The sequence below is a fragment of the Salvia hispanica genome, chromosome 4 (genome assembly GCF_023119035.1).
Source record: "Salvia hispanica cultivar TCC Black 2014 chromosome 4, UniMelb_Shisp_WGS_1.0, whole genome shotgun sequence".
In the NCBI taxonomy this organism is placed as follows: Eukaryota; Viridiplantae; Streptophyta; class Magnoliopsida; order Lamiales; family Lamiaceae; genus Salvia; species Salvia hispanica.
Genome location: NC_062968.1, coordinates 54,990,794 through 55,003,368, shown reverse-complemented (window position 1 = coordinate 55,003,368; position 12,575 = coordinate 54,990,794). Strand labels below are relative to the sequence as shown.

Below are 12,575 nucleotides of genomic sequence, written 5' to 3'. Positions count from 1 at the left end.
ACCTTGTCATTTCTTGCATGATCGTCATGCGAAGACTCTGTACTTCACTTGAATCATCTCTACGATCCAACTCTTGCTCTATTTAAATTTTTTCAATCTTTTCTTATTTATATAAGTGTGGATAACCCTCCTCTTAATGAAATTCTTGAATTTTTTTCACTTGAGTTTGATTCCAACTCTTCTCCACATATATACATATCCACATGGCAAATCCTATTCAACTATGGTTATGGAATCCTGATCATAGTCTCACAATCCCTTAGAGCAACCAAAGCTTCCATGTCTCATTCATTTGACATCATCAAGTGACTTTCTATTTCATCCAACAATTCTTAACCACAATTATATCACTTTCAATCAATGGTTCAACCTTCAATTGGGCCGGTCAACCACCCCGGCTCGAAACCATTGACCAAGGTGTTGGACGAATGCCAACTATTTTATTCAGTTATTTTTCGTCGATAAGCCAATTAATTAGGTCTCTAAATTATAGCGTACTTAACTTAATATCGAAGCAAAATCTGTGAATCATGGCCACCAATGTCGCCGTGTTACCAAATCGAAGCTGACCTTCTCCAAACACTGTGATTTTTTTTAACAACCCGAGCGGCCTCAAGAGTCGCGTAGTGTGCACGAGGCGCTTCGCCCTCTGTCGTTTTAGGTTTTTCAATATATTAGTGCTTCCATAACTTTCTCTTCAAATTATTAAAATTAACACGTACGTTACTATAATCATAACTAGTTAACTAAAAAAACTTGTATTCTTGTGTCTTCTGTTGAGAAAACCGAACAAATTTTCTCTCAAATAATGAAATGAACCGATTCAGTAATTTTAGAGTTAACCCAATGGGGTTTATCTTGATAAAATTACTTCCCCAGATAAATTCTTTGGAAAGACTGGTGGGGACACTGTCCTCTCTCAATTACCAAACTCCGAACAGAATTTATCAGTCGGTGTACAAAACACTACTACAAAACCCGCAAATAATATTGAATACAGTATCACAGCAGAAAGCAAACCCAGAAATAAATGCAGAACAAAATAAATAATAAAGAAAGAACAAACCCGAAACTTTGATAACGGAGTTCGGCCAAATTGCCTACGTCTCCGAGCACCCTCTGCAGAGCCCGATTATATTAAACAGAGAAGAGAACGCAATATTTGAGGTACTTTACAAAATGGAGGGGGGTGAGCTCCTTTTATAGGCAACACCCACCCCAAACTTTCTAATACCCACCGATGTGGGATTGTAAAATTTCGACAAAAAAAGTCAAAGTTTGTAGGCTTAGACAAACTTCAACAAATCTCCACCTTGGAAAAATTTCAAATCCCATCGAACACAAATCTTTTCCACCCAAATAAATAACCCGCGGTGCTTTCATATTGGCGCTGTCAAGCACCAACTCCAATTCACAGAATATTAACCAAGTCCAAACAATGTTCAAACTTGGCTTTCGTAACTACCTTGGTCAACATATCTACGGGATTCTCTAAAGTCGGAACCTTTCTTATGACAATTTCCTCTTCTTCGAGAATTTCCCGCACAAAATGATAGCAAACATCAATGTGCTTCGTCCTTGCATGAAAGACCTGAATCTTTGCTAAATAAATAGCACTCTGGCTGTCAGAATACACTTGTTTCTGACCAACACCCAATTCTTTCAGCAACCCATGAAGCCAAATTTCCTCCTTTACAGCTTCAGTAATGGCCATATACTCTGCCTCTGTCGTAGACAAAGCTACCGTTGACTGCAAAGTAGACTTCCAACTAACCGGCGCACTTGCTAAAGTGAACAAATAGCCAGTTATAGATCTTCGGTTATCCAAATCACCAGCATAGTCAGAATCACAAGATCCAAGTGCAAAATGAGCAAGTGATTTATCCTGCTCAAACAATAAACCAATATCTACAGTATCTTTAATATACCGCAGAATCCATTTCACAGCTTGCCAATGACCCTTGCCTGGATCATGCATGTATCTGCTCACAATACGAACGGCATGTGAAATGTCTGGTCTTGTACACACCACTGCATACATCAAGCTTCCAACTGCGTTAGCATAGGGAACTTTCGCCATATATTCTCGCTCATCATTCGTATTTGGAGATAATTGAGAGCTAAGTTTCAAATGAGGAGCAAGTGGGGTACTTACAGTTTTGGAATCATCGTTTATACCAAAACGCTGAAGTACTTTGGTCAAATATTGCTTCTGTGTCAGCCAAAGCTTGCCTTCCTCTCTATCCCTTGTAATCTCCATGCCGAGAATCTTCTTGGCTTCCTCCAAATTAGTATGATATTGTCCGCTTTGGGAAAAGCCCTCACGGTTTTGCTCTTGGGATAGCTTTACCACACTCTCAATGCCCCCTCTTATTTAGGATTCCCTAAAGCCAGATCTTGCCATATTCGACGTATACCAACTATGGGCGCGCAAGATCGCTCCATCCAAAGGAATACCTTGTGTCTACTTCTCAACCTCCGGTGCAACAGCCTTGTCTTACCTCCACCATATGTATTCAGTGGGGAGTGGTGCTACCTTCCCATTTCCAGCTATAGGTCTTCCTGATGATGATCTGCCCAGGTGGCTAGCTCTTCTTGCGCAAAATTTGAAGGATGCTGATGATGATTTTGCATATGGAGCGATGGCAAGATCAACAGACATAGTCTTGTCAAAGAGCTCCAAGCATGTTGAGGAGAAGTATGCAGACTATCTCTCTGCTTTGAACAAAAAGCAGATAGTTTGCATTGGTCCCTTGATCGCTGCTGATGCTAACAGGCACGGGGATATCGAGATCATGAAATGGCTAAATGGGAAGAATCTTGATTCTACCATATACATCTCCTTTGGCAGTGAATTATTTTTATCCAAGAAGCAGATTGAGGAAATAGCAAAAGGGCTGGATCTTTGTGATGCTAACTTCTTGTGGGTGATCAGATTTCCTGCTGAGGTGGAGGCGGGCCTGGGCATCAGACTGATCGAAGAAGAACTGCCTGCAGGGTTTCTTGAAACAGTGAAGGAGATGGGCGCCATAGACAAAGATATTAGGCCATCCGAGTATAGGTGGCTTTGTGAGTCATTGTGGAAGGAGTTCAATCACAGAGAGCATATATTTTGGTGTTCTGGTTATAGCCATGCCGATGAATGTTGATCAGCCTATGAACGCTCAGCTAATGGTGGAGCTCGGGGTTGGTGTGGTGGTGGAAAAGGATCATGAAAATGAAGTTTATGTGGGAGAGGAGGTTGCCAAAGCAATCAATAAGGTGATTGTGGAGAAGAATGTGTTGTATGAAGGTCTGAGGAGCAGGGCTCAGAAATTGAGTGAGACGTTGAGAGAGAAGGAAGACGAAGAGGTGAATGAAGTAGCTCAGCAGCTATTGAAGATTTGTGCCAAGAACAAGAAATAAGTGTGGCAAACTGTTTCTGGTTTAGGATTTGTGTGTTTTTATGATTGATCAACTGATAGGGACCCCGATTTAGTGAATCTCGTCAAAGATCATCTCCAGTATCTTTTATTTGATTTGATTTATAGTATCTTTTATTTTAGTTGGTTATCCTTAATTATTGTAATCTTTTTATTTAATTATCTTGCTTGATTAGCAAGATACTTTTTAGGTTTAGAATTCTATAAATAATAGAATTCTATAGCATTTTCATTCATTGAGAAATATGAATTAACTTCTATTCTCATTCTTGGTTCCGAAACCCTAGCACTTCAACTAGGTTTATCCTCTTTTGTTCCGTTCAATCTTCGCGTGCTCTACAAACCTCTCGATAGGGAAGCTAAACCCTATCAATTGGTGCTTCATTGATTTACTCTTTTCCCACCTTAATCAATTCTCTCAAATTCACGATTTTTCTAGAAACCCAAGTTTTTGTTGCAACCTTAACTCACATACATACACTTATCCTTCTACAGAACCGTGCCTTTTCTCAAGGAATCCGAAAACCACCACCCAACCATCGATGATATGCTCTTGGAATTAAAACAACTGATCAAAACTCAAAATCAAGCCTTCGCGGAAAATTTCGAGCAGCAAACGCTGATCGGGGAGGCTCCAGGCAGCCTTGCTGAGCGCTCACCTCCGCATCAGAGACCGAAGGAGCCGCCGGACCAACAGCTGGTCCTGACACCGCAGCGGGGCTGGTCTCTTCTGCCGTCGGTCACAAACCCACCGCCAGGTATCAAACCCTGGGCCCTACCACGCCTCCGCCTCGAGCCACCACGTTTCGATGGAGAAAACGCCCCAGATTGGATCCGTAAGATCCAAGAGTACTATAACTACCACTACACACCGCTAGATGATCGTCTCTATCTTACACAATATTTATTCGATCACCCAGCATCAGATTGGAGGGAATATTGGGAGATAACTAACGAAGGTAAGAGTTGGGATGATTTCTTATTGGCAGTAGAGCAGCGGTTCGATCCCAAATTTTACCAACCCTACGCGGCGACCGCCACACCTAGGCTGTTTATGGGGATGGGAAGGACGAGCCGTGACCAGCCGAAGCCCAACCGCAAAATGACGTGCCCAGTCGTGAATCGGGAGCCCAATCATCAACCACCGCAGCATAAAGAGGAGATCACACAAGTAAGTGATGTCACTCATTTTGCTGCTCAAACTTTGAGTGCAGATTCTAGCCAAAATTTTGCTAAGGAAAGTGGTCCCAAGACATTTACTCCCTCCGTCCCAGATAATTCGTCCCAGTTTTCCATTTCAGTCCGTCCCACATAATTTGTCCCACTTCACTTTTACCATTTTTGGTAGTGGACCCCATATTCCACTAACTTATTCCTACTCACATTTTATTATAAAACTAATATATAAAGGTAGGACCCACATTCCACTAACTTTTTAACCCACTTTTCATTACAATTCTTAAAACCCGTGCCGGTCAAAGTGACCCGAATTATCCGGGACGGAGGGAGTATTTGCGATGGGAGTATGAACAAGAACATGGAATCGACCAACACCATTGTTTCTAACTGGAGTTGTGCTCGCAGAATTGACAATGATGAGAGTTTCGATCCAAATAGCAAGGGCGCATGTAAAGTGGAAGAATTTGTTACCGATAATGTATTTGATTCTGGGAGTTTGGTTGTGAAGGCTGAACATATTATTTTCAATGCCGCATTCAGTTCTGGGCAGTTAGAGGACGACGTTGCTATGAAGGAAATAAATGACGTTGATGCCGGCCACGACGGTGAGTCGCAGGCTGCGGCGCGACCTATTCACGGGTTTTCTGGAAATGCACCTGGTCTCCTTGATCCATGCTACAATGGCCGTAACACCCCGCCACGAGAAGGGCTGCCAATCCATGCCGGTCTCCGGATTTTTGCTCGCTCACCCAGAATTGATGATGATGGAGCCGCCCATGACCGTTTCAGATACAAAGCTAATGGAGAGCAAGTTATTGGGGTGTTGGACAAGGCTATTCAAAGTAATAAAACCCCTGCAGATTCAACTTTATGCTCAAAAGTTCTGGAGAGATATGGCGAAGGGAGTCGTGATACTCTTCAATTTGGTAGAGACAAAGGAATTCACATATTTGACCCAGGAGCAGGGGCCTTTGAGTCAGATGTTAGTCGAGCTGGTGAGAACTCGAGCAGACTTCAATGCTGTCCAAAAATCCAGGACCTCCAGTCCTATCAAGTCTTACACAGAAGGGACAAAGAACTTGCCTCAGATGCCCGCTCGATCCCTCCGCGCAAAGATGTTGAATGTTCCAACAGAAGCTTTAGCATGGGTTGGAGGCTGCCAAGTGCTTGCACTTTACACTCCAGTACTGCGCTTGAATTGGAGAATGTTTTGTCGGACATTGAGCACTTGCGGGAGCACATACACACTTCGTTGATTCCCCTGTTGCTCCTGCTGACTCTTGAGATGGAGAATAGTGTGTGGGATTTGATGGATTCTAAGCCAATAGAAGTGGCCTATTGTGGAGATGGTGTGCGGATATATGAAACTCTTCAGGTCGGGCATGCTCATCTTGAGAAAGAAAGCTTATGTGAACTGGTTAGCGACGTACATCGAGATCACAACTTCGATCCAGGTGGTTCTTTTATCATCAAATTTGTTGATGGTTACACTTTGAATGATCATACTTCCTCATTGGACCCCTTGACTAAGTTCTGGGTTCTTTTTGGCTGTTGTGCCTGCCTCTTGTTCGGGATTGTCTCTTTTGTCAAAACTGTCGATTACTGTGAGGTTGTTGTCGCTAGATTTGACTTGAAGTTCAATGGTTTGACTGGAGAAATTGGGTGCAGGGTGAATGATGCTTGTTTGGTCATGGCTACAAGAGATATTATTAAATATCATGGGGGCATATTCACTAATTATATTGTCATTGGGAGATGTGATTTAGGAAACCAGATTCTGGTAGCCTTTGAATTTTTTATTTCAGATGACAATGTGAAGGCTGCTCTTGTGCATAATTTTGGTGTGATTATGGAGCTTGATGTCCTAGCCAGCGAACATGGAATTTTGATTGCTCATTTGACCATATTTGTTACTGGTTGTCTTGAGGATTCAAGTGTCTTCCACGTACAAATAATTTTGAAGGAAACAAGAATTACTTCGAAGCCTGCTATTGTAGCTACGAAGGCAGGATACAAGTTTAACTGTTCTTATTTTGCCTTCCACCTTGAGGGCAAGGTGGTTTTCAACGGTGGGAGAGTTGATAGGGACCCCGATTTAGTGAATCTCGTCAAAGATCATCTCCAGTATCTTTTATTTGATTTGATTTATAGTATCTTTTATTTTAGTTGGTTATCCTTAATTATTGTAATCTTTTTATTTAATTATCTTGCTTGATTAGCAAGATACTTTTTAGGTTTAGAATTTTATAAATAATAGAATTCTATAGCATTTTCATTCATTGAGAAATATGAATTAACTTCTATTCTCATTCTTGGTTCCGAAACCCTAGCACTTCAACTAGGTTTATCCTCTTCTATTCCGTTCAATCTTCGCGTGCTCTACAAACCTCTCGATAGGGAAGCTAAACCCTATCATCAACAAAAGGTGTATTCTGTTCTGTTCAAGATTAACTGCAACAAGATTTCTGTTGCTGTCAACTGTCATATTTCATAATGAACATGGAGAAGAAATAGAAACATATGTTTTGGGAACTTGATGCTTGAATTATCAGATACTACAAATCTACAACTACAGATGAATTAATTTTACATAAATTGTTTAATACTTAATGGTCCACAATTAGGTGAAGCAAATGTACGCAGCAAGATTGTTAAAACCAAATTATAAAAAGCATCTCATTTTTTAATTCTATTTTGTTGAACGTAGCCAGCCATAAAATTTAGTAATTCGATAAATGGCCATAACTACCAAGTACCATCGGACAAAGAGAACAACAATTAAGAAGAAAACATGCATCAACTTAAAATATTTGTAGTTCGAGATAAACTATAATTTGTAAACAAATTTAAATTTTTTTAAAAGAGTATAATCCTCTTTTGGTCCTTTACATATGGTCAATTTATGATTTTAGTCCAGAACATTCACTTTTCAAAAAGTAAGTCCAAAACAAATGAAAAATGATATCGTTTGCATCCTTTTTTTACGGCACCGTCAATTCTCGACGGTCAACCGTCAATTAGTGAAAATTTGACCCGATTAGCAGAATTTAATTACTGTAGCTAATTCAATATATGTTTTTTAATTTTTGGCTTTACATTTTTAAATAGTTTAATATTAAACACAAAATCCTAACTCTCATTTCATTCAAATTTCTCCCCCCATTTTCTCCCGCTTATTCTTCTTCTTCCTCCTCAAGAACCCTAATTCTTTTTCTCCATCTCATTCTTCTTCTTCCTCCACAAACACCTTCAAACATGGGCAGTTCGACGTGTAGCCGGAACTCCGTCTTCGTCTCCGTCGACCACGACCGCGACCGCTACTGTGACTTCGAAGACTTCCGATTTAGCTACGCTTTCTGCTATCGTAAGAAGATGGCGGCGCTCCGTATTGTCATCGGACAAGGCAAACCGTCGAGGGGGAAGCTTTACTTCACACGTGAGACGAAGGAATGCGGTTTCTTCAAGTGGTGCCAGTCAAATCGTGATGTCGAAATTACGAGCCAAATCGGGCCTCTTCTTCGTCATCCTCGGTCGGTGGTGCCGATTTTGAGGAGCTGGCTTTGAATTTGACCGAAATAATGAAAAAAATCCAAAAATTAATGAATGTTTTGAGCTTTGTTGTTCTTTGTTTTGTTGTTGTTGCAACACTTATGTGTATATTCAAGTAATTTGATGTAGTATTTGTGAATCTATTTGAATTTTGAAGTAGATAAGTAATTAGAATTTGTTGTAGTGTTGTTCGTATTTGAATTTTGCAGTGAATCGTTCATGATGTTCTTAGAAAAATCGTCAGAAAGCCCTAATTGGACAATCCTAAAGTATAAGTCAAAGTAGTCCTTATAAATTTTTTAGTTCCATTTGGTCCTGAACATTTACGCACACCAATTGCAGAGTTACAGTTACAAAATTTTGTGAGTGACGTTGGTTTCATACGTTATGGGATTGCTTCCTCTATGTGATTGTTTCTTCATCGACTATGCCAATAAATTGACATCAAACTGAACCAATAAATGGACAACAAAATACAATACAAAGTGGTCCTTCAAATTCATTTTTTACTTCGTATTGGTCCTGAACATTTAACCGATCAAAAAGACATAGGCATAAGGTATTGCATTAAACAACAAATCACAAATTAAGCCATTTACACCTGATAATGTCATAAGGTAATGTCATAAGCAATTTACGCCTGATACATGCTAAAAAACAACCATAGTTACATGTTACATAAAAAAAAAAAATATTGTCATAAGGCAATGTATCAACCTTAACACCATTAACACCTAAAAAACCATCAAAACCCACAATGACGGGCCTATCGGGGGTTCTTCGTCCTCTCAAAATTGGGGTCGTTTTCTAGGGAAGATCGACGGTCACCCACTGAAGAAGTAGGGTTTATTTTCAGAGAAGAATTGACATCTGCGTCAGAGCTAGGGTTAGAACCCACAAATCCCGACGCAGCCGACGGTCCTTGTTCGGTGTCAGGCGGACGTGAATCGCTCGTTTCAGCCTTTTTCCTCTTCCTCGCATAAGATTTTTTCACGTCGGAGAGACCTTCGGTGTAATGGTGGTTTGGGTACGACGACTTCCAACTCATGGCAACCAACAATAATCGGTTGGAATCGGATCGGAACTAGGGTTCTTCTTAGAGAGTGACGAGAGAGAAGAAAGAAAAGAGAGAGATTGACGTTTGGTCGGAATCGGAGTTCTTTAGTGAAAAATGATAATTGATTATTCATATTCAAAAATATTTTAAAAATTGAATTATTAGCAAAATAATTAACATAATATTAACCAACTAATAATTTCAGATTAAGTCTAATCCGGTCAAATTTTTGCTAATTGACGGTTGACTGTCGAGAATTGACGTTGCCGTAAAAAAAGGATGCAAACAATATCATTTTTCATTTGTTTCGGACTTACTTTTTAAAAAGTGAATGTTCTAGACCAAAATCATAAATCGGCCATATGTAAAGGACCAAAATAGTACTATACTCTGATAAAATTACATTACACTTTCTTCACCAACTAATGAAACAACGTCGAACCTAAGCCATTCTTCTCTATTGTACTCCTATCATGTTTAACAAAACCCTCCCCACAAATCCGCCTGAGATGCGCGGCGGCCTCAGCCACCGCGCACTCTTCCTCTCCCCTCATCGTCTCCCTCATCCCGGCTGCCCGCACCCTCATCTCCTCCCCACCTTCCACCACCCGCCTGATCGCCTCCGCCACGTCATCCCCTCGGAAATCCCCGCTGTCGTCCCTGGCCACCTCTACACCGACCCCGGCCTCCACGAGCACCCTCGAATTCAACGGCTGGTCCACCTTGAACGGAACTCCGATCACCGGCACCCCAAAATACACACTCTCGATCGTCGAACTCATCCCACAGTGACTCACAAAGCCACAGACACTCTCATGCGCCAGAATCTCCGCCTGCGGGGCCCACCCCTTCACAATCTTCCCCCTCTCTCCAACTCTCTCTTCAAACCCTAGCGGAAGAATTCCTTCTTCTTCCTTTTCTTCTTCCTCTCTCTCTCCTAAGGGAAACCTCACCACCCATATGAAGTTGGCTCTCGAAGCTTCTAGACCCTTCGCCATTTCTTCCATTTGTTTCTTGTTTAAATAGTTCTCGCTTCCAAATGAGATGTAAATCGTTGACCATCTCTCTTTCTTGCTTAACCAATCCATGATGTCTGTTTTTTCTGTTGTTGTTGTTGTCGTCGTCGTTGTAATAAGTGGGCCCACCGGGACTATTTTCTTGTTACACAAGAGGGACAAGTAGTCCAAATACTTCCCCTCCACGCCCCGCGACGTTTTCATCAGGATAACGTCGCGGGACCGCGTGAAGTGGGGAAGCCCCTCGCTGAGGTCGCTGTCTCTCAGGTTGGAGTCAGCGGCCTGCTGGAGGGCTTCCAGCTCGTGGGGGCGGAGGTAGAGCGCGTCGTGGGGGAAGGGGGTGTTTTTTTTAAAGAAGAGGTGGTAGTAGAAGGAGTAGGCGGCGGCGCCGGTGGTGGCGAAGTGGACGGCGGGGATGTCAATCTTGGCGGCTGCTTCGGCGGCCCAGGGCTGGAAGGCGTCGAAGAGGAGGATGTCGGGGCGGAGGGAGGCGAGGATGGCGGAGAAGGCGGCCTTGGAGGTGTGGAACGTGTCGCGGAGGAGGGGCATGAGGTGGGGCGGCACGTGCTTCGTTGTGTGGAGGTCCGGTGGGAGCTCCGGCGGGGAGGGGAGGTGGAGGGGGATGAGGGTGATGGGGAGGTGGTGGGGGATGGGGAGGGATTGGAGGATGATGGGAGTGGAGCAGAAGAAGATGGTGAAGTTGTGTTTGGTGAGATTCTTGGCTAGCTCAAGGTAGGGGAAGACATGGCCATGAGCTAGCCATGGGAACATAAGGATGGAGAGACTTGCTTCATTTGGCTCCATTTGATGATCAACACACAAACAAAATAGGTTACTACTCCACTAGTTTTAATTTGTTGTATTGAGTTAATTAATACTATGAGGGGAGGGGGAGTTTGATTATAATATATATATTCAAAGTTTTGATGGTTCCAAGTCAAGTTTGAATTGTATATTAATGTAGTATGTACATAATATCTATCTATAAGCCGGCTTTCTTGTTTGGATGTTACCAATATATTTTTTCGTCAAATCGAATTTACTCTCACCGTCCCATCATATTTAGGGTGTTTCTTTTGACAAGGAGAATAAGAAAATTATGCTTTAGTAAGTTAAATAAAAGCTAAAATAAAATATAGTAAAGTAAAATAGAGAATAAAGTAAATAGTGTGGTTAGAATCCTTTTGTATATTAATTAGTAATTAATTAATTAATTAATTATAATAATAATAGTGGTCTTTTGTGATCCAGCTATTCACACTCACTCGCATGCCATGTTTTATTTAATTAATTATGGCTTTTAAGTATTTTAATGCAAAAATGATGTAGTTGTTCATTGAAGTTAAGAGTGAACTTCAAAAATGGTCCCTGGACTATGAGTTTATCTCGAAAATGGTCCTTAAACTTTAAAAATATCACCAGTAGTCCCTGGACTAAGGGTTAATATCAAAAACGGTCCTTTTGCACTGTTTCGAAACGAAAATGCCCTTTTGAGGGGTTTTGGGGGGTTTTGGGCAATTTGGTCTTTTTACACTTTTAACATTTTAAATCTAATATTATTTCAGTTATGTACTAAATCTGATATTATTTTAAAATTATCATTCTTCTTCCCTTCTATCATCCTTCACTTTGTTTCTTTATTTCAATATTAGATTTAATTTATAAAATTAAATTATAAATTTTGATTTTTAAATATCAATAAATTTTTTTAATTAAAACTATTAATTCATAGACACTATAAATATTGATTAAAACTATTAATTTTTGTTATTTAATATAATATTCAATTGAATTGAAGAAGTACAGAAAAATAATATTAATCATGATGGAAAAATAAGAGCTATTTTATTTAGTCTTCGTTCGGTTGTTATAATTGCTTGTGATTAAATATTATGAAGTTGACTAAAAATTTTATATTGGCGTATTTTTGTTGAAATTTTCTAGTCATTTTGATTGTTTTCAAATTAATAAACGAAAATTATATTAGTCTTACATTAGATGCATATTTATTTCAGAATAAATCGTGTTATATGATCTATTTATGATTAAAGCTATTAAATATTGATTAAAATTAAGGTGTTGACATTTCTTACTGATTAAATATTAGACACTATCAAATATTGATTACGACTATTAATTTTTGTTATTTAAAAATTTATTGATATTTAAAAACTGAAATTTAAAATTTGATTTTGCAAAATTAAATCTAATATTGAAATGAAGAAACAAAGTGAAGGATGCCAAAAGGGAAGAAGAATGATAATTTTGAAATAATATCAGATTTAGTACATAGCTAAAATAATATCAGATTTAAAATGTTGAAAGTGTAAAAAGACCAAATTGTCCAAACCC

The 12,575-nt window shown here is 40.1% G+C and overlaps 2 protein-coding genes across 2 annotated transcripts; one reads left to right on the top strand and one right to left on the bottom strand.

Moving 5' to 3' along the window:
* The first annotated feature begins 2,510 nt into the window (after nucleotides 1-2,510).
* LOC125221428 (UDP-glucosyltransferase 29-like) lies at nucleotides 2,511-3,405 on the top strand. Its single transcript, XM_048123546.1, has 2 exons — nucleotides 2,511-3,069; nucleotides 3,131-3,405. The coding sequence occupies exons 1-2, from the start codon at nucleotides 2,511-2,513 to the stop codon at nucleotides 3,403-3,405; spliced, it is 834 nt and encodes a 277-aa protein (XP_047979503.1).
* Nucleotides 3,406-9,629: 6,224 nt separating this feature from the next.
* On the bottom strand, nucleotides 9,630-11,027 carry LOC125221427 (beta-D-glucosyl crocetin beta-1,6-glucosyltransferase-like). The gene has a single exon (XM_048123545.1). The coding sequence runs from the start codon at nucleotides 11,025-11,027 to the stop codon at nucleotides 9,630-9,632; it is 1,398 nt and encodes a 465-aa protein (XP_047979502.1).
* Nucleotides 11,028-12,575: the final 1,548 nt, after the last annotated feature.